Source organism: Maniola jurtina, chromosome 13 (genome assembly GCF_905333055.1).
Source record: "Maniola jurtina chromosome 13, ilManJurt1.1, whole genome shotgun sequence".
Lineage (NCBI taxonomy): Eukaryota > Metazoa > Arthropoda > Insecta > Lepidoptera > Nymphalidae > Maniola > Maniola jurtina.
The window spans coordinates 6,133,011-6,157,440 of NC_060041.1; the positions used below are offsets into that span (position 1 = coordinate 6,133,011).

The 24,430-nt window shown below is 36.4% G+C and overlaps 1 protein-coding gene and 2 long non-coding RNA genes across 4 annotated transcripts in view; 1 reads left to right on the plus strand and 2 right to left on the minus strand.

Annotated features, from left to right (window-relative positions):
* Positions 1-24,430, minus strand: part of LOC123871404 — a 383,067-nt gene that overhangs the window by 277,431 nt on the left and 81,206 nt on the right. The gene's annotated exons all lie outside the window — the stretch shown is intronic.
* The window catches only part of LOC123871359 (tetratricopeptide repeat protein 28), an 81,980-nt gene that overhangs the window by 10,588 nt on the left and 46,962 nt on the right, over positions 1-24,430 (minus strand). For both annotated transcript variants that reach the window (XM_045915122.1, XM_045915121.1), the window contains exons 6-21: positions 21,658-21,755; positions 15,017-15,242; positions 3,829-4,074; positions 3,388-3,551; positions 3,240-3,315; positions 3,046-3,159; positions 2,748-2,967; positions 2,445-2,664; positions 2,026-2,299; positions 1,825-1,923; positions 1,616-1,732; positions 1,412-1,534; positions 1,128-1,333; positions 854-1,033; positions 625-769; positions 112-214 (exon numbers count right to left, since the gene is read on the minus strand). In XM_045915122.1, coding sequence (XP_045771078.1) covers positions 112-214; positions 625-769; positions 854-1,033; positions 1,128-1,333; positions 1,412-1,534; positions 1,616-1,732; positions 1,825-1,923; positions 2,026-2,299; positions 2,445-2,664; positions 2,748-2,967; positions 3,046-3,159; positions 3,240-3,315; positions 3,388-3,551; positions 3,829-4,074; positions 15,017-15,242; positions 21,658-21,755 — 2,611 coding nt within the window. The remainder of the gene's footprint in view (positions 1-111; positions 215-624; positions 770-853; positions 1,034-1,127; positions 1,334-1,411; positions 1,535-1,615; positions 1,733-1,824; positions 1,924-2,025; positions 2,300-2,444; positions 2,665-2,747; positions 2,968-3,045; positions 3,160-3,239; positions 3,316-3,387; positions 3,552-3,828; positions 4,075-15,016; positions 15,243-21,657; positions 21,756-24,430) is intronic.
* Positions 11,513-12,548, plus strand: LOC123871400. Its single transcript, XR_006797263.1, has 3 exons — positions 11,513-11,668; positions 11,807-11,944; positions 12,332-12,548. It is a non-coding gene; the product is annotated as an uncharacterized LOC123871400 (long non-coding RNA).

A 24,430-nucleotide genomic window follows, 5' to 3' on the forward strand; every position in this document is an offset into this window, starting at 1 on the left:
AATATAATATACCAGCGCAATATACTAATATGTACTGTTGGAGCTGCATTTTTCTGCCTCTATCGTATTCATTAGAAATTTTACAAAAGTTGAAAAGGGGTTACCACTTACCAGCAGCGGTGGCGTGGCGAAGTCGCGACTCATGCCATCGCGCCGCCTCCGCTTGTGCACCTAAAGCTGCATGTGCGGCGCCTAATCCACCACATGCGCGGGCCTGGTACAAAATAACAATGTTTAGAAATATAGAGGCTCGAAATGCGTGCAAAGGGGATTTGCACTGAAACCATCAAAAATAGATTAGTAGATAGTTATTTTGCGTGAATGTTTTAAATCTTTTATATTAAGTACATATTTACATAGATAGGTACGTTCAACACGTTACGAATTTTGATAGCGTTTTTAACCTACACTTCAATGACTTTCTAAATATTTTTTAAATACAAGCAGAAAGTGAGAAATTTGTTACGAAAGTTGAAAACAGGAAAATTATTACTATATTGCTCACATTGAAGTGATCAGGGTGTCCCGGGACTTTGGCCTTATGGCGCCCGATTAGACTACTGCTCAGTTTTTACTTTCATGATTAATATAATAATAGTACAAAATATTTTTTAGTAATAATACCTGTAAATGAGTAAGTCCAAGTCTATGTGCTAGTTCAAGCTCTGCTCGATGATGTCTTACGGCAGCCGCATGGTCGCCGAGGGCGTGATGTGCTACACCAAGCGAATGGCATGCTTCTGATTCCATTATTTGATTGTTTAGTTCCCTGAAAAACGTATAACCATTAAAAGTATTAGCACGCACCTTGTATTTTGGAGAACGTGATTTATTTTTGTGATCAGAAACTTACTTGGCAATACTCTTTTGATGTTCTAGACAAGAGACGGCTTGTTCGAGATTATTTAGGGCAATGTGTAAGGCACCAAGTTCACCATATGCCTGAGCTTTTGCTTCAGGTATACCTAGCTCGTGAGATACTACAAGACGTTTCTCCAAACACACAAGAGCCTGTTGAAGATTACCAACTGACCTGAAAAATTAAAAAAACGATGCATTAGGATTGGGCATTACATGTTTAGCTAAAATATTTTTATACAGTTATCAATTTTTAGAGATCTACTTACTTATGACTTAACCCAAGTCCCCGGTACGCCCGTTCTTGTTCCCTCGCATTGTCTAATTTCAACGCTGATGCTAAGTGTTGTTCATGGTATTTGGTTGCTTCATCGGGATCGCCGAGAGCATCATAGCAATCTCCAAGAGAACCAAGTGCTCTTGCTTTATCTAGCTGACATGTTGGTGTGTTCACTCGTTCTAATATTGCTAATTGCTGAAAGTCAAACACATTTATAAGTAAGACAAAGTTACTTTTAATATTTTTCATTTTTATTGGTATGAAATGAAGTACTTGTTCTAAATATCCAATGGCATCCTCGTAGTGTCCCATGTTCAGTTTAGCAATACCAAGATTGCCGTAAGCCTGAGCTTCAAGAGCACAATCTTGTAATTCTTGAGCTCTTTCCAGTTGCTCCTAAAACAAATGTAGGTAAAACATAAGTCTGATTTTATTTTGTCTAAGTTTACTTAACGAAAACTGTATAAGGAAACATACCCGATAACATCTAGCTGCATGTGAATAATGCCCTAATGCCATATGAACGGCTCCTAAATGAGAATGTGCCCTTGCTTCGCCAGCGGAGTCTCCTGCTTCTTGACGAAGCGTTAATTCCTTAAAGAGTACATTAAATTAATGATCAGTAAGTAGTTATGAGTAGCATGCTTTTTGAAATACATCATAAAACATAATTTCATAGTACCTACCTGTGTATGGTGTCCTAATGCTGCGTCTAATCTTCTTTGTAATCTTCGCGCTAAGCCTAATGCCCCACACGCTGCTGCTTCTAACGATCGATCACGAGCCTGAAAACACCAAATAATAATTATTAAGAAGATAAATAATCATAGTTAAAAAATACTTTCACGAAAAGAAAATGAACTAAGTGCGAAATTAAATATACTAACTTGTCTGGCAAATCCAAGTTGCCTCTGATACATTTTAACGGCTTCTTCTACGTCTCCCATTTTTATTAAAACATCCCCAATATTTCCAAGTGCCCTAAATTTCCCTTGTAAATGCTGTGTCATGTGGGCTATGGCTAAGAAGTATTTTTGGCATTCTAGAGCTGTTTCAAGGTTGCCTAGAGCGAGGTGAGCTAGGCCAAGATTGCAATATGCTCTACCCATATTCATTTTGTCTTGCAGATCCTTGGCTAGTGATAAATCTTGGTCGTAGTATCTAAAAAGGTAATATTTTTAAAGAACTCGTCTAATTTTTTCACAAAATTTGTATTATTTTTAATAGATGTAAGAAAAAGCTATTAAAACAATAAACATATTGAATAAGGAATTTTTAAATCCAATCAAGTATGCTAAGCAGTTACCTTACAGCTTCCTTATAATTTCCTAAACAATAATGAGCATATCCTAAGAAGTGGCACGCCTTTGCTTCAGCAATAACGTCTCCAAGCTCCTGTGAAAGCATAAGATGCTGCTCATAGTATGGTACTGCCTGAGCGAACTCTCCTCTGGATGACAGGCAGTTTCCAAGATTGAGAAGGGCACAGGCTTCTCCTGCTGCGTCTTTTAGTTCACGTGCTATACCTGTAGGACAAAAAACATTATCTCATTCTAGTCTCACTATTATTGATGCAATTTTTTTTAATACGTTAAAATGTGAGTCTTACCTAAATGTGCTCTATAATGAAACAACGCCATATCATGAGCTCCTAAAGCCTGGTACGCAACAGCCAGATTGCCATGAGTGGAGGCTTCAGAACTCCGATCGTGAACCTCTTTGGATATCGTCAGTTCTTGTTTATGGTACTTGATGGCTTGTTCATAAAAACCTGCCGCCGAATACGCGTTACCGATATTGCCGTACGCTCGACCCATGCCAGCTTTATCCTAGGGAGAAGATTTGTTTGAAATTAGTGTAAAGAATAGAGAATAATAATTTTATGTTTTTTTTTTGTTAACACTTACTTGTAGCTGTCTAGCAATAGATAAATGTGCTTGATGTAACTTAAGTGCTGCGTCGTGTTCACCTAGTAATTGGTATACGATACCTAAGTTTGAACAAGCTCGGCCTTCCCCGATCTGAAAGAAAATTATTAGTGTAGAACTTTAGAAAGTAGAAATGAGCAGCAAATTCAGGAGATATAATGTGACTGTCGGACCTTATCTCTAGCTGCTAAAGCTACATCTAGCTGCCTTTCGTGCCATTTTTTAGCTTGTGCGTAATCGCCGGCACACCTGTAAAGAAATTCTCTATTAGTGCTGATACATTTGGAATATTATTGGAGTTCGTTGAAAGGAATAATTTACCTTGCTGCGTGCCCCAAACCAGCGTAAGCCCTAGCTTCAATCGCTCTATCGCCTAGATTTTGAGCTATCCTTAGAACGTTTTCGTGGTACGCAATCGCTTGTGTAAAATTTCGCCTATAGTGGTATGATGAGCCGAGGTTTGAATAAGCTCTCGCTTCTTCCACCTGTGAAGTGATGTTTTTGACTAGTCATTATTTTGATGGTGCCAGTAGAGTTTTAATTATTGATAACTTTCTAAATATGTATTGCTATAAAATAAAAATCTTACGAAAATCATACTATTATATCTTATATGGGTATGTTGCCAAAAATGCTGGCACTATTGCCTCGCTGTTTAGCAAAAGTTGGTGTTTATAGAAAGTGAGCCAATCAAGCACCAGTTGTTGGCTCTCCAGATTGATATATTTTTATAAAAACATCTAAATATATATTTTAAATTACCTGGTCTCCCAACCTCCTCGCCAATCTCAAATGCTGTGTATGACAATCGACTGCAGAATCAAACTCGCCCATAGCTAAGTATACAGCTCCGACGTTGCCTATCTCTCTAGCTTCTTGCAGCCTATCTCCCATCTGCTTAACTAGCTGTACACATTGCTTGTGACTGGCGAGCGCATTCGGGTAGTCGCCGATTGCGGTGTACACGTGACCCAAAGAGGTCAATGCCGCGGCAGCTGCTTGGGTGTCCTGGAAATAGATATACCTTTTTAGATCAACCTGTTTTTACGTAAAGGGTCAAAATTTTGTTGAGATTGTAGGGGAAGTCAAATGTTATGGAATAAAACTTAAATACTTTTGGACAAAAAATACCCATTTTTGTACACTGATCATTTTGTGTTTTACAAAATATAAAACAAGTACGAGTCGAACTCGCACATGAAGGATTCCGAACCACCGTACAAGAAATAACACTTTTAATTTTTTTTTGTGGTGCATAAATTTTTTCAGATTTTTTCGGATGTTTTCCTTTACTTATGTTGCACTAACATTGCCACCTGCCTTTCATGATTCTAGGTCAACGGGAAGTACAATAGGTTTTAATTCCCTTGACGGGTCTTGACAGACAGACAGACAACGAAGTGAACGGAACCCTATAAACATGGATTTATTTAAAAAAAAAACATATGATAAATAAGCTGGAAAATTAATAAAGAAAGTGTCTGTATGTTAGTTCTTCACGCTGTTGAGCCGATTTAACGAAATACCTATGACACAAGCTAAAATACTATCACATAGAAGGACATAAAATACTTCTTAGTTCAGAAATTAAGGCTTTTAAAAATACCTAAAAAAGGTAGATGGAATGGTCGGCAAACAGCATTATATCTATAGGTATATAAATATACACAAAAGCAAGTATGGAAATCATACAATATTACCTACTTTATATTCTGAGCCACGAGGATTTAAGTAAGCGATAGAAATAAAAACAAATAAACGATGATTAGAATGCATCGCATCCTTTTCAACGAGGAAATGGAGGACAAAGGAAAAAACACATTCGACGACAGACCGCCAATAGGGCCTTTGTCTCGACGAAATAGCCTAGTGATGGGACGATAAAAAGGTAAAAACTATTAAAACAGATTCAGATTTTAGGTTTACTTCGTTTCGTTCGTGTAAGTATTTTTTTCCAAACTTTTTTTAGTAAAACAATCAATTTACATGTTTGTACAAGTAAAAGAACCGCATCAATTTCGTATCCACGACAATAAAACATTATTGTGAAGTAGTACCACCTCTCATAGCTTCTCTGCGTAACATGATTTCATATCAATCAGTATGTGGTAGTTTTATTAAGTAGCTATATTAGAACCTATACGGGCTATATGAACTAAATTAGTACTTATATGGGCTATTTGAAACAAAATCGTTATCAAAATTAGTATGACACTCGATATCAAGTTGTAAAAAATTAGTTGTAGCCTGAAAAAAGCTTTGCAGAATGACACATATCTAATAGTAGAAGTGGTTGGTACTTAAATTAGTTTTATTGATGCAGTTTATAATACTTTCACTGTCTTAGAAAGTAGTTATACAAAGTTAAATTTTGTTGCCAACTCTTGATTAATTTTTGACTGTTAGTAACTAGAACTAGTCAGACTTGAACAAGAAGTAAATAGTAGGTATCAATTGTACGAAAGACATTTATCTTTAGGATTAAAGAGGATTCTTAATTGCATACGACGGATTAATGTCGATAGCATCGATAGCGACATTAAAGCCCTCCCTAGCAAGCCAGTCGCCCTGCAACAATCTAGCTAATTAAGTATGTGCAACATGAGACGATAACACAGTGATTTACATATTGACTTGATCTCCTTTCAATGCATTTCAACTATAATAGCTACGAGTTGTTTTGCTCTTGAATCCTTGTCAAGTTACAGTTCTTCGGACACAGAGTCGGTTGAGTAGGTCTGTGTTAATTTATATACATATATATTTTTTATCTCTACCTTATCCGTATATAATATTATAAATACGGAAGTGTGTCTTTCTGTCCGTCTGTCTGTCTGCTACGTTTACACGGCGCGTCCATTTAACCGATTCATCATCATTTTGGTGCAGAGATAGCTGGCATGGGCAATTATTTATCCCGGAAAATCAAGAAAGAGATTCCACGGGATTTTTAAAAACGTATGTAGACGAAGTCGTGGTCATCATTTATGTGGGACAAAGATAGCCTCACTTCCCATATTATAAATGCGAAAGTATGTTAGTTTGTTTCCTTGTTTGTTGGTTGCTTTATTGATTTGTTGGTTTGTCCTTCAATCACTACCTACGGCGCAACAGATCAACGTGGTTTTTGCATACCTACTTGGCTACCTACTTTTTATCCCGGAAAATCAAAAAGCTCCACGGGATTACTTGAAACCTAAAATGCTTACTGAGTCTAGTCTAGAAAACAATAACATGGTTAGAGGGGAAACATTATGCATGCATCTTGCATCACAACATGCATCTTGGTCTAATAGGAAAGAAGGATTTTTATTTAAGTTTAAGTTAAGTAACTTAAATAGAAATGGTACCTATAGACGTATTCTCGTTCCGTTTATGAAAAGACAGGTAAAACCAGGCGGACCAATCTGCTGGTCGATAAATATTTATGTAAGCTGTTGTGTTGTTTCTCAAAAGTCGCTTGGACTTGCGGGCAGTAAATGGAGTGAAAAGCTATTCCATCAATGTGTCGAAATGCTTTCATCGAGTAGTTGGTACAGAATATCAGCAATGTCTAAAACGCCACCCGTATTCCCACATTTTTATCTGAGTCATCAATCCCGTTTTACTGGAATGCTGGCTAGGAATCCAGGCGTACCTACCTACTTACAATTGTATACTGCAGTGTGACGATACCTTTTGAATGGAGTAGACATGCTACCTACCTAGTTTACCTATGTAGCTAGATACCGACTTGTAAAACATTGTGGGCAAGCAAAATTATTCATTAAGTAGGTACTTTTTTAGGATTACCTATCTTATACAATAATTAGATAATGCTCGCGAACTCGTTCGCGTGGATTTAGATTTAAAAAAATCCCGTGGGGTTTTTCAATTTTCCGGGATAAAAAGTAGCTTATGTCGCTCTCCAGGACTTTAACTATGCTATGCAAACAATCGCGTCAATCCGTTGCTCCGTTGGAACGTGATTGAAGGACAAACTAACAAATCCATAAACCAACTAACAAATAAACAAACATACTTTCGCATTTATATGGGTAGTGAGGTAGTGATAAGTATAACATGGGTAGTGATTCAAAAAAGGTTGATAAGTAGTGTAGTTGGGGTTTACTTAGATATAAATTATGAATAGCGTTATATTCAATGTTTGGCTGTAACTTCACGTAATTATTTAAATTAATAAAGGAAAGTATATGTTAGAAGATAGCAAAACAAAACGCATTTCCTATTTGTAATGATATATCATGCTTACTTTATGTTATAAAACACGACATTTGGCGGTAGCGTGACTCGTTTCTTTCATGACGAACCGTTTTGCGTGGAATTCAAAGCCAATATATAAATATTCATTTTAGCGCTCACAGGAATCGTTTTAATTACATACGTGTTTGGGCGTTTATTGCCATTGAACTCGGCGAAAGGTTTTAGAGTTATGATTTTGACCCGAATGTTTGTTGCTGTGCCTACTGCCGTCATTTTTTAGAATAGCATAGAATTATTTATTTGCATAATGTGTCTATAAAAGATGATGATATGATTACAAGGTTCGACACATTAGCCGGAGTGGCGTACAAATATTGTGTTAGTTATATCTACTTACATTACTTTAGGTTTCCATGTTAAAAGATAAAGCAGTATGGCGTGATTATACGACCGTCCATCCGTCTATACGACCACAACTGCTTATTTCAGTAATTATACCTATATTTGAAAAAGTAATATAAAATCTTTTAAGTTAAACAGGTTTATTTTACCTATATTTATTAATTTATTTAAATCTATGGATGATTCATTCGCGATTCCATTCATCCAGCCATTCATTTTAAAGGAAGTTTTTTTCTTTAAAAGTTTCCCCATCAAAGAATATAATGATTATGCTAATTTGAATTGTGCAATGAATAATGATTGTTAAGTTTGCGTTCGTGCATAAAGGTTAGTGCAGACTGAACGTGCCAAGTGACGGTGAGTGAAGTTAAGCGCGGCAAGGGGAAGCGAGGAGTAGCAGCGCGGCGAATGGCAGAGTGTAAAAAAAACATCTAGTGGCAGCTAATACTAGGTTATATGGGCGAGAATCTGAGGCTAAAATTTATAGAGTGTTCTTTGACTTTGCTCAGACTTTACTCAGAGTTAAATCGAGACAGATTTATGTGGGAGATATAAATCTGTCTCGTTTTCTCGTTGCTCAAGTCGGGGCAAAGTTAAAGTACTCTCTATAAAAGCCTAGACCTGCGCGGTGCGCTGCTGTGACATGCACTCTAAGCGATGAGCCGTTAGAGCGAGCCAACACGCACGCGCTGCCGCGCTTGAGTGCGCTCATTTTAATTAAAACAATTTCAACCGTATGTCAAAGTAAGTGAGCTGAGTTTGAGTTGTTAAAGCAAAAAGAAGCCACGCTTCGGCGCCATACCACGTCACTCCGTCTGTGGGCGGTGCGCCTAAGAAGATTTAAATTAGTTTCCATTTCAAAAGTGCAATCATCCTAGATCTAGGAGAAACCGCTTACATTAACTTTCAGATAGTACAGAATCCTTTTAGATGCAACCCTTTAACATCTGATGTGCAATTTACACCTGTCTCGCTAAGGGCTGCCAATTCAGATTTAAAATAGACGATACCTAGTGCTGCCAATCAAGGGCGGATCCAGCTTTGGCGCCAGGAGGGGGTCACATAGTCGTGGTCAAGTCAAGAACTTATAATTTAATTTTGATAACAATAGATACAAGTAAAAAGTAGGTACACAAGTCACGCAGCACTCTTTCAGTGAGTAGGTACCTACATATCTAAAAATCTACTCGACTTGACGGGGTGAATACCTAGTTGCTTAGTGGAATTTTACCTTTCAATTTGACCAAGATTGATTGAAGATTTGAACAAGATAGAATGCAACAAGAAATATGAGCGCGAGCGCAGCGAGCGTAATTTTTCTGTTACAGCTAAAAAAGCGAGAGATGAACGAGCTCAGCCATAAAAAATAGACTTGCAACGAATAGTATATTCGGCAGTATACCGAATACCGAATATTCGGCGAGGCCCCTGACCGAACAGCCGAATATTAGGCAAAAGTATTCGGCTGGATTTTAGCGCCGAAAAAAAGAACTACTTCCTAAAAATGCAGAAAAGTTAGTCTTTCTGCACCATAACCTTCCCCTTGATTATGAAAATAATTCAAATGTATAGAAAAATTCTTAACTTGTTTAATACAGAAAATGATTAAATTATGTTCCTGTTTTATGTACCAATGACTACTTAATAAATGATTATAAAAGAAATGAGAACCTTACCCTTCTAAATTTTGATTATAACAATAATTCAAATACATAGAATCATCCATTTTTCCAATTCAGAAGATGATTATGTACCTGTGTTATGCACCAATGACTACTTAAATGATTATAACAGAAATGAAAATATGAATATATATGTAATCCAATAATATTATTTCTCCATGACAAAATATATTATTTAAGTATTCGGTATCCGGCCGAATATAATAAAAGCAGCCGAATAGGCCGAATACCGAATAGTTACCGAATATTCGTTGCAAGTCTAATAAAAAATGTTACCTATGTTTTAAAGCACCTCACTCTACTTTTCTCATGAAAAATAAAGATTTTCTAGGGATATTCAAAAATGTAATCTCATGCGCACGAAGTTCCGGGTAACTACTACAAAAACAATAGAATAAAAGCGCGAGCGAAGCGAGCGCGAAATTTTTATTAATTGTATTTACGAAATAATATTAGCGAAAGTACTTTTCAGGGCTTATCTTTTTAGGTAAAATTTGGTACTATTCAGTGGTACCTTGCATTGTATACCTAGGTATTTTATACCAAAAAAACTGAGTTTCCACGGGGTTTGAACGAAGTTCCGATAATCAAATAACACAATATAAAAGCGCGAGCGAAGCGAGCGCAAATTTATTGATAGATTTACAAAAGAATTGTAAATTCGAGAACTAACTAGTATATTATGTATTTTGAAAACAATTTCTTTTGGCTACGGCCAACAAACAACATTTGTTAACAATAATAACATTTAAGTTAAAACACACGCACTGGAATAATGAGAAACTGATTACTTATCGTTTCTTGTAATTAATGAATTTGCAGCAACAATTTTTAAGAATACTTATTTTATTTTATTTATTACGGTATAGTTACATGGTACACTCATAAACATATTAGGTATAGGTAAAAAGAAATTTTAGTTTTTTAACTTAGAACTAACTATGTTATGATATTATGTTGAAGTTTAGTCGTTCCGATTGAGGTTAGGTCTAGCTAGACGTTACGTACTAAGTAGTCGACAAGCGCGCGCAAGTGTGGCGCGGTAAAATTCAAATTTTCGATGCGTTCGTTCCCAAACGTTTGCCATCATACAAACTTATTATATTATATGAAAATTTATTAAATATTGAAGGCATGTAGTTACATAAAATCTGTATGGTGACAAAATATATAAATAAAATCATTATGTTCAATTAGTGGTCCACCTAAGTCCTGGAACCAGCTCAGGGGGGGGTCATGACCCCCATGCCCCCCCCCCCTGGATCCGCCGTTGCTGCCAATAAACGTTGCGGTTTTTATTGGAGGAATAAAAAAGGCACACTTCTTTTCAGGACAACTTTTTTAATAAGTGTTATTTTCATTGTATCTAATTAAATTCTTAGTCATTTTATCAGATAATTAGTTGTATTTTATCTCGAGACTCATACTGACGAGAAAATTCCAGAAAAGAGCACGAATACAAGTGATGTATTTGAAATATGGACCAGACTACTTTTCGCCACACGAAATTATAATTATGTATACAATTTGAATAACACCCAATTACACATTTACGTTTGGTAGCCCTAAGCTACGCTGGTTATTCTAGGCATTTCCTAATGAAGCGCGCGCCAGACGTGTTACTGTCAAATTATTCGCGGTTTAAAATCTCTAGGGTATGCTTGATAGGCTCATTTATTTCATTTATTTTTGTGAAAGTGTTTAAAATAACTTATTTTTTTACATCTACAACATGATATAAAACTTTTGTCGTGTTTCGATAAGCGCTTGACGGATTTAAGGCTTAACTCTCGTCAATTTTTTTTGAGTTCTAGAGAAGAAGCGGAGAAAGCTGCTTTTATTTTAAATAGGTAATTACTTACAGGATGTTAGATACAGAAGACCTACATTAATTAATCATGTTAAATTTTTAGTAATAGGTGTATCGTCCTATTCAGTTCCCCTTTAAAGTTTACCTATTTAAAAAGAAAAATGACCACTAAAAGTTAACAGTTATTTGTGATGTGAGGTCACACCACATACACAACACACAAAAGGTTACACCATCCATAAGTCTATGGACACAACAAAATCGCAATCGCGTTTGTCTATACATTCGCTTTGTACTTTTAAACTTTCAAGTGGGTTTCAATGCTATCACCATCATAGACAATTTCGAGGAAGATTTACATGAATATTACATAAGTTTATGTAATTAGAGAAAGATTTAAGTCCACCAGTGCGAAGCAGGGGCGATTGACGGTGGACTTATAAAAAGAATAAGTCCATGCTCGACACAATAAAATGGTTGAACAAGTCCACGTACATTAACCACGGTTAAAAATTCTCGTATTCCTGATAAATCCTCAGTTCGCTACAATTTCTCGATTGCATTAAGCCGCAGAAAGTTTTTTGTTGGCGGCCATTCGGGCGGAACACGTAAAATAAATATTTTTACGATTGTTTGTTTTTAGGATTTCTCCACAAATGTAGACTCTGTACATTCATTTTGGCTTAAACTTTATGAAACAACGTGGAGTAAAATGCGCCAATGAAAGTGTGGGAACGAGGGACCTTTAATTCTACCCCACGAGTCTTTTACACTTTTCAAGGTATTTTTTATTACTTAAAGCAACTTAAGTGCCTGTTCATGACTTATACCTATTTGAGCACTATTCCCCGTCCCCCATTTTCGTTTTTCACTGAAAATTATCTCTAAGATTTTTCATCTAGGTTTTTTTGAATGATAAACTTGTAATTATATCATGAACGGTAACCACAAGACTCTTCTATGACCGTACAAAGCTATCGATTCGTCTTTAATTTCTTTAGACATGCTTATCAGGAGATAGATATGAAGCCGGTATTTCCAGTCACTGATACATGCTTACCTTTTTCATTTAGCGTCTCTATATCAAGTGTCCGTATAAAACGTTAATTCATATGTAGGCAGGCCGATGTAAAAAGCATAGTAATCCATAAACGTCATTATGTTACAGCAATAAAGAGTCAAGTCTTGTGCGTTAACTGCAAATTAACATTACTGCCCGCCGGCGATTCAAAGGGATAAGAGAAGATTTCACTATTTGTACTCTTAAGTGCACCTTGGTGGATTGGTGTTGGGGCCAATATTGGCACTGGCTGTTTGCAAAGTGAAGCTTGAAGAGGGCTTGGACTGCAAAAATTATGTTGCACAATTTTAAATCGGTATGTAATGTAAAAGGGTATTGTAATACGAAGAAGCAAATTAAATAAAATTATAAAAATGAAGAAATTCTAATTCTTTAGTCTAGGTAAATTGTTTTGCGTAGTCGGCGGGTCCGAAACTAGTCGGATATACTCCGACAAAAATTTTGAGTTGAGCCGTGTTATCTAGTATAAGTACCTAATAGATAATACCCGCTGCTGATGATGTTCGCCTGCCTGGATTTATGTTTTTAAAAATCCCGTGGAAACTCTGTAATTTTCCGGGATAAAAGTAGCCTATGCCCATCCCCAGGATGCAAGCAATCTCTGTGCCTTCCGACAAAATCGGTTAAAAAGATGGGCCGTGAAAAGCTAGCAGACAGACAGACAGAGAGCATTCGCATTTATTAATATTAGTATGGAAGTATGGATAATGAATTGCTATCACTCACGACTCACGACTGCCTTAATTTTAAATCAATAAAACTCTTGCTGTTGATGCTGTTTGTTATTGCTTTCTTAATTGCAAAATAAATGGATGCATTTATACTTCGGAAAAATGTAGTTGGATCCAAGGTTGGTCGCAATAAAGCAGGATCAAAGTGGACACTGGTTCTAGTAAAACAGCATATTTATGCGCTGGGAGAAAGTGATTTTAGACGTTTACAGAAGATTCACGCGCAACTGCTCGCTAATTATATTTCCTCAGAATGTTAAGCTTGCAAACTGTTCGTTTACAGATGCAATTGACTAGAGTAGGTAGTACTTAGTTATTTATATAACCAATGCGTACTAATTGCATAATTTTACTACCTAGGCATATCTGTAGGTACTTAGTATCTACTTTCGTAACTGTACCATAGGTAGGCATCTAAATCGTACTAAGCTTTGTATTTTTTTTATTGACGTTACATTAAAACTTAAAACTAGCCTTATCTAATTACTGTATGAATCATGCTCGCGTAAAATAGTGCCAAAAATACTGGCTGCGTTTCTGTATTGTACAACCAGACTTTTAAAATGTGCAAGAAATGGGCTAGCATTTCTGCCACCAAATGAAGCAATTAACAATGGCGATACGTATCATCCGAGGAAGGTGTCGGTTGAGGCAGATTGATCCGCGCAGGTCAAACAGAGAAGCTGCCTCAACTTGCCTTTACTTAAAGCACGCAGCACCATAAGAATTTCATCGAGGCATACCTATTTTTTTTATCGAATTTAAAGGCCTCTAAATCCGAATATTGCGTTTAGTAGAGATGGATAAGCTAACGTATCCTTTTGGGCCAATAATATCTGTAATCTGTCGATCGGTTGCCTTTTTTGTCAATATGGTCTTTTTGACCAATAAGTAACAATCGCTAAGTCACTTGGATATACGGAAAGAACTATTATTGATTATTACTATTGATTTAAGCCGTTAGTTTGCCTCGATCTGAGAATCCACCGCATTATCATGTCAAAAGAACTTTTACTTTTAAATGATTTATGGTAAGGGGTCACGACCCTCAGTAATGGGGAATAATATGACTATAAAAGAGAGAGGAGAGAGTTTGCCTCAAGTTGAGACTGCTCAGGTTAAAGCTGATTAAAGGGATGTAAAACTTTAGGTTAACGTATAATCCTTTACATTTAATGCAACTGCACAGCCAATTTGTACGAAATTATTCCAAATTGCTTACAAAAGAAACCACACTTGGTAATTATGGAGAGCTTAATAAAGAACAAACCACAACCGTGGTCACGGACAGACTTTGGAATTCCACACTGTAACCCTGAGACTTTGTTTGGTTAGATAATAGTTGTGAATTCGGGTTTTATTAACTGAGTGTCAAACAAGTAAGAACCTAACTCATTCAACTATTCAGACATAATCAAAATGATTAGAAGTAAGTTAGGTACCTGTTTTCGTTAATAATTTCAATACTTATTTTTATAAAAAAATAGCGAGCAAACGAGCAGTTGGGTCACCTGATGTTAACCTACCGTCGCCCATGAACATTTTGCAGCACCAGAGGAACCGCCGATGCGTTGCCGGCCTTTCAGGAATTTTTTGACCCGCCCTTTGAATAACCCCATGTTGTAATCAAGTAATTTCAAATGATATTATAATTTTAATATGCTGCTGTGGTTCCGATGCATAACTTAACTGTCGCCTGGGTTTCTATCTAGTTTAGGGACAGATAATCTTCAAAAAAATATAATTATAGAATTTATAATTATAGAAATATCTTTTGTATTCAAAATATTCTTGTATTACATATCATGTTGTAATTTGTAACACATAAAATTAAATATATTATTATACTCGTATTTACACTTGTTGTACCAGTTATATCTGAAGTTTAAACAGCTCTCCTCTGAAATCGACAAGTGTGTAAGTTCGTGCAATTGCAAAATAATCCATCGATATTAGACCGTGTTTGGTAACGCGCCCTCGATCTCATTTCTACGTTGGAGTAGATACAGTGGAATTTATTGATTGCAGAAATTTAACTTACCTTGCACTTCATAGCCAGAACTAGTTGATATCGGTGAGCTGTCAATGCGTCCTTATACGACCCTTGGCTGAAGTATGCGGCGCCGAGGTTGCCGTGCGCTCTACACTCGCCAGCGGTGTCGCCTAGTGACTTGGCTACGGCAAGATCTTGCTGCATGTAGTTAATTGCTGCATCTAGCTGGCTGAGGGCCCAATGTGCCGAGGATAACGCACTGAACACTGAACCTCTGTGAACAAAATATGCTAATGAAGTGAAAACAGAAAAACACAGATCCCACTAAACTTCTATTTCACTCTGATCAAATGTAATGCCATTACGTAAACCTATAGACACAAAACTCTATCTGTGCTAAGTTTATCTTCTTCGGACATAAATAGCTTGCATCCAGAATACGGAATCTTTCTTTTTCTGCCGGAAAAAAACTGTATCTTAGTCTCCAATATAACTTCTAGGCAGATAAAGTCATGGCATCAACTTCATATTATTATTTTCGGAAGTGCGTAGATCTCCACTTGCCTATTCTTTAGAGAAAACTGGAAGATGTTGAAAGAAGAAAATATTTGCACACTTTGAAGAAAAAAATAATTATATCCGGTTACTTTTACTATCTAGGTATAAATGACTAAGTAGCTACGGAAATTTTTACGTAGGTAATAAATGATTGGTGTTTGACCAATTACACTTTGAAGTCATAATATAGTTGTTGGATTAGCATTTAAATGTGTGTGCGGTGCCAATATAGACGCCATCAGGATATAAAGCGTGTAATAAAAAAAACTGTAATTGTCTCTTTTTAACGGCACATTAACAACGATAATATGAATGCTAACAAACATGTTCAATTTGCATGAAGTCAAATTAAGATCTGACAAATGTGGTTTTGTATTACCTTTAATAATACAGCCAATTACCCAGGAAGCAATATTTATCTCTCGATTATAATATACCTATACCTACCTACATTACCTTTCTCGCTATTTGGTACTTCGCTAATAGATCTATCAGTTACAAGTGCTGGTCATCGAAAGGTACATCTTGGTATTCTAGCAGAAGGATTATATTTCGAAGAGTATTCCTCTCTCACCCATTATCGGCCGGCAAGGCATAATAGAGATCAAAGTGCAAGTCTAATAAATGTATGGGTAAAGAAAATACATGTTCACTAATCACACCACGTACCTACTATAATCCAATTTATCTCTTCGATATGGATACAATCTTCAGTACAGAATCTGTACTGCTTTATTTACATTCCATCAGAACTATTATAATATCAATCAACCGATAGGTACATGCGAAACTGCTTTATCAAAGGCTATTTGACAAGTACTAATCGCATTTGTCGTAGTGGTGGTTTTAATACTAAAGCTAACTCCCGGAATTGATGCTTAATGATAGCAGGGCCGGAATGATTAATGGAATTTGTTTGCCTACTGACAGTTACTTCGAAGAAATGAAGGAAGATTTACGATATGAGCAGGTGAATGCAAATAGTATTAATCTTTGTGTAGAGCTAGTGAATATTATCGATAAGCACGGTATATATCGGACGGTTAATAATTGTACGACATGTAATAAAGCTGAGTGTCTTTTAATTTTGTTGTGCTAAATATCCGGTATAGTGCGGGTAGATTCCATAGCAAGTATTCGCGAAGAATATATTCTGAAGGTCCCGTAAGTGAAAAATGAAATTTTCATCTTTATTGTTGGCTTGTAACTCTCTCGAATCTTTGGTTTTTAGTTGGCGAAATTATTTAACTTTATCACCACCTCACATAAAATTAATTGATTATTGAGTATGGGAATGTGTAAACCCTGTATATATTACTATCTACTTCATTAACCCTGTATTTACATATTCGTAGATTCGCCATCTCGGCGCGCCTACGTCACCTTTCGCCGTAATATGTTACCCACATGTCTCGCATAATCTCTCCACTGCATGCGTTGTATTGCGATTTGCGACTGTTGTAAGTATGACTGGAGTATGGAGATGAATGTGTAAACAGGTCACCACCACTCGACGTACCTACTTTTGATAATGTGTTCCTAGATGAACCATAGACAATCAAGTTCAAGTTTTCAAGACCAAAATCAGAACTACCAAAAAGGCCATAAGCTAGGGATAGACTAAAAGTGAATAGTAAAGTGGACAGTGAACACTGTTATTTTCTAAGTATCTATTTGATCTCAGAGGTAATGTCCCGGTTCTTTTCAAAGCCATTGATATGAAGCCATGTTATTGATAAAATTAAAATGATAATTATTTAAATTCATCCCAGTTTAATGAATCACTCGCCCAGTATCATTTAACATACCGCGATGTCTTAATGGAAGATCGATACTCGTAAGCTACAAGGATATTGTAATTTGTTACTACCTATTGCATGCCATGTAATAAATATTATGAGGTGAACTGGCAGATGCTACTTATGAGAATATTTGTATCTACCATTTTTAAAATTGAATATTATAGATGAGCTTCTTTTTGAACTGTTAGCAGTGCGATTGCAAAAAGGAAAACAAAAACGTTCAATACGTATGGTTCAGTTGGGTGCAGTCGATTCTATAGATTTTCACTACCTACTAGATAATTATTCTGAAATATATTTCATCAAAAACTTATATAAAGGCAAATCCTAATATTAAAATTCTTGATTATAAAGCTGTGGGAAAGTTTTGTTAAATTGTTTTATTATGGCATTGTAATTTTCAATACGTTTGATCACAAAATTGTTATGAAGAAAGTGATGATGCTTTTGTAATACCTAAATCTAGTTTAACCATTGCTTTATTTACCCATACAATTATACTCTATAAATTTACAAGCGTTATTTATTTAACTCTATTACTTGAATCACTGAACAAGAATATTTTCATTATTATTTTGACAGTAACAATTCACGTACGCGTTAGTTTAAAAAAATTGTAACATTAAACGCAACCCACTCTACTGTTACGGGTCGCAGCTTCAATTTCACCCGCAGCTGCCGTGTCCCTTACAGCGTCATCAGTCACCAATTATCTTATATCGATAAAAATCAAAAATAAATGTCCCTATTTATCGAGTTAAGCGTTCTCACTGAAAGGCGGTATCGATTCTGATTCGATCCATCAAGAAGATAACATCGCGACGAGGTGTGGGTTTCAACGCTCGGTACAGGTTTGATTCCCGTCACATTGAAAATGGTTTCAACTTTTAACCGCAAGGTGTACGTCTCAAGACTTTAAAGTAGACACCCGCAAAGTTAGGGCTAGGTTCCGTACGAGATATCCATCATGTACTGTACTCTTACTGTACAAACATCAGGTAGGTACTTACTATTCGAAAGTGTGTCAAACAAACAGTAAGTAATACTTACTGTTTGTTGTCACTTATAATATACTAGAGAGGATGCCCGCGACTTCATCCACATGGATGTAGGTTTTTGAAGATCCCGTGGGAACTCTTTGATGTTCTGGGATAAAAAGTAGCCTATGTCCGTCCTCGGGATATAAGCTAACTCTGTACCAAATTTCGTCAGAATCGGTTAAACTGTTGGGTCGTGAAAAGGTAGCAGACAGACAGACAGACACACTTTCGCATTTATAATATTAGTATGGATTTTACGTCTCACAGAATTCCACGGGTACAAAGCCTAAATGTTTCATAGAGAAGGTCTGTTACTTTTTAACGCGAAATGAAATGGTTCCCGCGGGAATTTAACTAAACATAAATTCTTCTGGACTTTGATACAGATATAGGATTGTTTTTGCCTCAAGAAAGTTCTGAGTCACTCAGCGGCATGAAAAGAACATAAGCTTGGAGTTTCTTTACAGTTTACATGATCAGATCAGAAATGGGAAAATCCGTAGGAGAACCAGAGTAACTGACATAGCTTTACAAACATTGACTCCACTCATGGCCCCACCAACCTTGCGGTTATATGGGCCGAAACGCCTTTCCCGGGGCACCTTCTTGACTCCCTACAAATTATTTTTCTTTCTCTTCCTTGTCTCCATCAGGTCACTCTCCCCTTTCTGGGGCAGACGTCACAGATACGAGAGATTCTTGTCGCCGATTGTGGTGTCTCCTGTTACCCAATTCCTCTCCAGTATTTGCGTATCTATCTTCACGATCACTATCGCTCCCCTCCTCCATGCTCGTAGAGTCCTCTTCGTCACTTCCTTCGCCCTCGTATTCCTCCCCTCCGCGTCCACCTCTCCGTTTTCGCTGCCGCACTTCCGAGCGGTTCCCCACAAGGTAGACAGACGATATCAAACGAATCGCAGGGAGTCGCTGGATTCAGGCGATGCAAGACCTTGGTGTGAGGAAATCCCTACAATAGACCTATGCCGTGGACGTCTATTGGTTGGTAATGATGATGATAATGATGGCTGGATAGTGCAAGTCCTGAGACCCAAAACAACCCGTAAATATAAGTATACCGACATGAAATGATGAGGTTAGCCAACAAATTACTCGAAAACACTATATCATGTACAAGACCCAAAAAGAAAATAAGCAAACGTAAATAAGCCGGCCTATTAAACCCGACGTCACTTGAAACATTATACATCTTTATTTCCTGCGTCTGCAATACGAAATAAATCAAAACGTCGAAATTCCGCCAAAGATACCGTCCTTAAGCACATATAAATTACACCACTGTCAACTAAGGTTTCCAGGGCTTCAGGAATTCAAGAGATCTTCTTGAAATTCGATTTCTCTGATTTTTATTTCGAAAATTAAATTTATACTTTTTGTTATTTTTAAAATAGATACATAAGAATATATTTCTTAATTTGGGATTCGGGGTTCGGTTCCGGAACTCCGACGTTTCGGAATTTTTAAGCAATTGAATATCTTTTACTTAAACATTGAAGGAAATCATGTGAAGAAACTTGCATGCCTGAGAGTTCTCCATAATGTTCTCAAAGGTGTGTGAAGTTCTGTCAATCCGCAGTTGGCCAGCGTAGTAGACTTTTTGTTTTGAGAGGAGACCCATGCTCAGTACAGTAGACCGGTCAATTTTCTTGCAACTTCTGGTCACTTTGGTAATTTCGGTTTTATTGCAGTTTAGGTACTTTAGTGCAAGTTCTCTGACGAAGTGTTTTATTCAGTATCCGAGATACCTTATAGACAGACACCTTGTAGATTGAACATATGCGCGATATTGATCACATCAAGCTTTGATTCTTTTATGAAATTAATATTGATATAAGTAGGTATAATGTACAGTAAAAAACAAGTTTAAAATCTGACCAAATAGACAAATCAAAGTGCAGCATGCAATATAACTGCTATCCTAACATCGATGTATATGGATTAGCCTTTCCCATACAATTCCGTGCGCAAAAATACGCTTGAATCTTACGTCATCGTCATTGACAAAGTCAATAGACTTTTGCAAATTCTATTGACTTTTTGAGCGAGTTTTTTATCTTCGAAGGTCCCATCCATATACATCGATGTATCCTAATAACAAACATGCAGGAAAACCAATAGCACCACCACCTTCCTTCTTGTTCCTTATATTGTGACATCTTCTATCCGACATATAACTAATGTATTTTATGATATTTGAGATTCCAATATCACCAAGCTTGCGAAAAAAACTTGCACAAGGAGTCTCGCCCAACACCGGGAAGAATGGTGTTCATATGAGAAGTACTAGACCGTATGTCCTTTTTGTTTTTCTTCTTATGCCTCTCCACTATTGAAGGTTGGCCGTTATCTCATCATATAATTTCCTGTCTTTCGCTAAACGGAAAATTTGTGACATGTTAGCTATCCCAGTCCACTTTCATCTTCTTCTAACGACGATTTTTTCTCCTCAATTTTGCCCATAATGATCCCATGATGATGAAGGAGACGGTACAAGTCATGTTTGAGAAGATGTCTCAGATGTCTCAAAAAAATTAAGATTAAAAAAAAAAGATGTCTCAGATGTCCAACAATGGATAACTAAAGGCTAATAAAGAAGAAGAGGTTCCTTAGAATTAAGTACTAAACTGGCAACCCTATTTGATGCACTGTCAACCATAATAGGGACCATGATCCAAAATAATAATGCGATATTAATGAATGTAGAGATCTCCACAGCAATTTGTCTTCGTTTAAGATTTGAGTGGTGGCAAAGGTGTAATCGGTGCTAAGAGATTAATTTGAAAGGGGATATCTCACATAATGGGTTAAAATGCAATATGAACAAAAGTAAAATGTCGTACACGATACAACCCACGGCCACGACAGAATGTGTGTTCGTTTCACATAACAAGTTAGGACCCATTCCTTGAAAATTTTTAGACGGTATCGATATTAAAAATGCTTCCATACGTAACGTAAATAACTAGGTAGGCACATGAAATATTCAAAAATATACTGGAATTGCTTTAAGGTTAAACATTATTATGCACTTATGCCCTTCATTTTCATCTCTTAAAACTCTTGAAATACTTTAAACAAATCTTACCTAATCCTATTTACCAGAAATATGGCTTACGTAAACCAAGACTGTTTTAGTTTCGGTAAAAAGGAACAAATATTAAAAGCTGATGCAAACATATCCGATGACAATATCAATATTTCTTTAGGAACCACACACAATGCCGATTCGTAAGGCTGTGGAAACCAAATATGAGAAATAGCAAACACGTACCTTAACTTAAGGGAACAAGATCCAATTCTCAATGCGGCTTCAAGGACTGTGACGGCCGCCTGGTACTGCCCTGCCGCCAAAAGTTCTTGACCAACGACCTGTCAAAGATATGTTGTATATTAAATTCCATTATGTCCAATTATAACACCTTATTAATACCTGAGTAGAAGGATTCCAACGATTTAGCCGAATTCAAACTTGTGTGGCGTGTTTTCTGTTGCACATATTAGGATTATTTTCAAGAACTCCAGTGAAAATACCAATTTAATAGAAAGTTTAATACTCATTAGTAGTTGTTTCTATCATAAAAGCTACGACTTAACTCGTATTTTAGTAAATTTCACAAAAAGGAAATTCTCTGTTAGAAATGTCTTTATGGCTCTACATGATCTCTACGTATGAGAAAATACGATTATAGCTCATTATTTATATAAAAGAACACAACTTAAATGCATTGGTTATGTCCGATAAGTTTAACATTCCAATAAAAAAATATCCATGACTGTTAATCTGTACAAGAACCTCATTAAAATAAGCTAATACGCGTTAATGCGTCCGCTATCATGAAATAGCCATACCCGCGTATCTTCAAACAATTTATTATCCATTAAATACAAAGTGCATAAAATGTTTGTCGTGTAGTAATATCCTTTCATAAAATGTCGTCGGGATAACTTTTGATGTCGCTCGTATATAATTTAGTTCGTGAAACTAAATATAATAATGGGCTAATGCACAGAAATGCGAATTTGAGTATCATCTGTCCATAAAAAACGTTACGAATTTATGAATGTCTAACCCTTTCATTAATGATGGTCATAATGTGTCTTACTACATGGGTAGGTAGTTTGGTACCTACTGGATTCAATATGATACTTTTGCACCCAAAAAGTATTATTCTGTTTTCACATCATACCAAACCATACGTCGCAGAAACAATTTCATCCCCATTCCTCACCATCTCTATGCCTGGTTTTCTTTTATCTCTTGTTATTTCAGATCTTTTATGCCATGTACCTGCAAATTGTGCAGCTCTCATATTATACTGTGTTCCCTCAAAACTACAATATGGGGCTATTCAATGGGTGGATATATAAAATCTTCTCAAGGCGGCATCGCATTGGCGATTCCTCTGTTGCTGTAAATATTATGTGGCCAGCCTGATCGTTTGCTTGCAAAAAATTATACCACTGAGATTATTCATTCTTTATCAGACGTGTTAAGTAAATTCTAATTTTATGCTACCTATACCTACCTAGTCTTCAAGCAGAATATATACACGTATGATATGATACAATTTCAAAGAGTTGAACTCCTAAATTCATCCAGCTGTACCTACTTAGCAAAAAAACGGTTGCAAAATTGACATTCGAAACCGCAGTTTCAAACAAGTCATTAAAAAAATACAGGGAACACCCACATCGCCATATTATCCTTTGAAATAAAATATTTCTTACCCTGTAAAGGCTCTTATAATGATTATCATAATGCCTTCGATTGCAATAAGCATTCGTTTTTTTATGGTTTCATAGGTGCCCCCTACCTCGGTAGCGTGGCTAATAGCTCTACATTATACAGTAAGGTTCAACAACGTCACGAAGCTCTAGACAATTTGTTAGAAGAAATATACTATAGTATTCTACTATTAATACGAATACTATATATTTTACACGTCTGCAGTGAAGACTGCACACTAAGACAAAAATGTTTTATCTCGTACTTCACCTTTAATGAAGGGAAGCATGACATGACTGCGAGTTCCCAATATTTATTTTACAATAATCACATATATATACGTAAAAACGTCTTTTTTAGGGTTCCGTACCTCAAAAGGAAAAAACGGAACCCTTATACACTTTGTTGTCTGCCTGTCTGTCTGTCTGTCTGTCTGTCTGTCTGTCTGTCTGTCTGTCCGTCCGTCCGTCCGTCCATTCGTCCGTCCGTCGTGTCTGTCAAGAAACCTACAGGGTACTTCCCGTTGACTTAGAATCATGAAGCGCGAGTCTGACTCGCACTTGGCCGGTTTTTTTATAAGAATATTCTCGGAATATTCTTCTAATTAGGTATTTCTATGCTCTATCAGCGTTTACATGCTCTTAAAAGTCATTGAATGAAATATATTGTTAGTCAGTAGATGGTAGACAACAAAAAGTAGCCGGATCAGTAACAAAGGACTGCCGAAATACAAATACCTGAATCTAATCACAGTAATAATCGTCTACCTACCTTATTTTATGCCATCTAATGCCGAGTCAACATGATGAATACCTTCAAAAACGTGTTGGAGAGATATAAAATAATTTAGGCGCAGCGAAAAAGATATTACTTATAGTTAAAGTTAATTAACGAACAATTTGAGGGTAACATAAAAATGAATATTTTAGTGGAAGCGGAAATTTAATCGTCGGATAGCAATTTTTTTACAAGCTCTGTAGTTGTAAAAGTTCTTTCTGATACAGGTAGAAAGCCAAAAATTATTATTAATTTCTAAATCGGTTATTTCCTTTTAAGGGAATTACAACTACTTACTCGTTACCTTAATACCGGCAAAGCCTATAAAGCCGAATGATTTAGCGTTCCTGTACAATTTCATTTGGAGACTGCCGCCCATGTTTTGTATAAACTGGTAAGTATAGGTACATTTACGTTCAGGTTTAGGACCGTTCTATTCAAAACTGCGTCACCAGTTTACTTATCATAAGATATGGTCATGACCATATCCGTCTATCAAGAAAAATATTGTATTTATTCCTGGTTCTTAAACTCTGGGTCT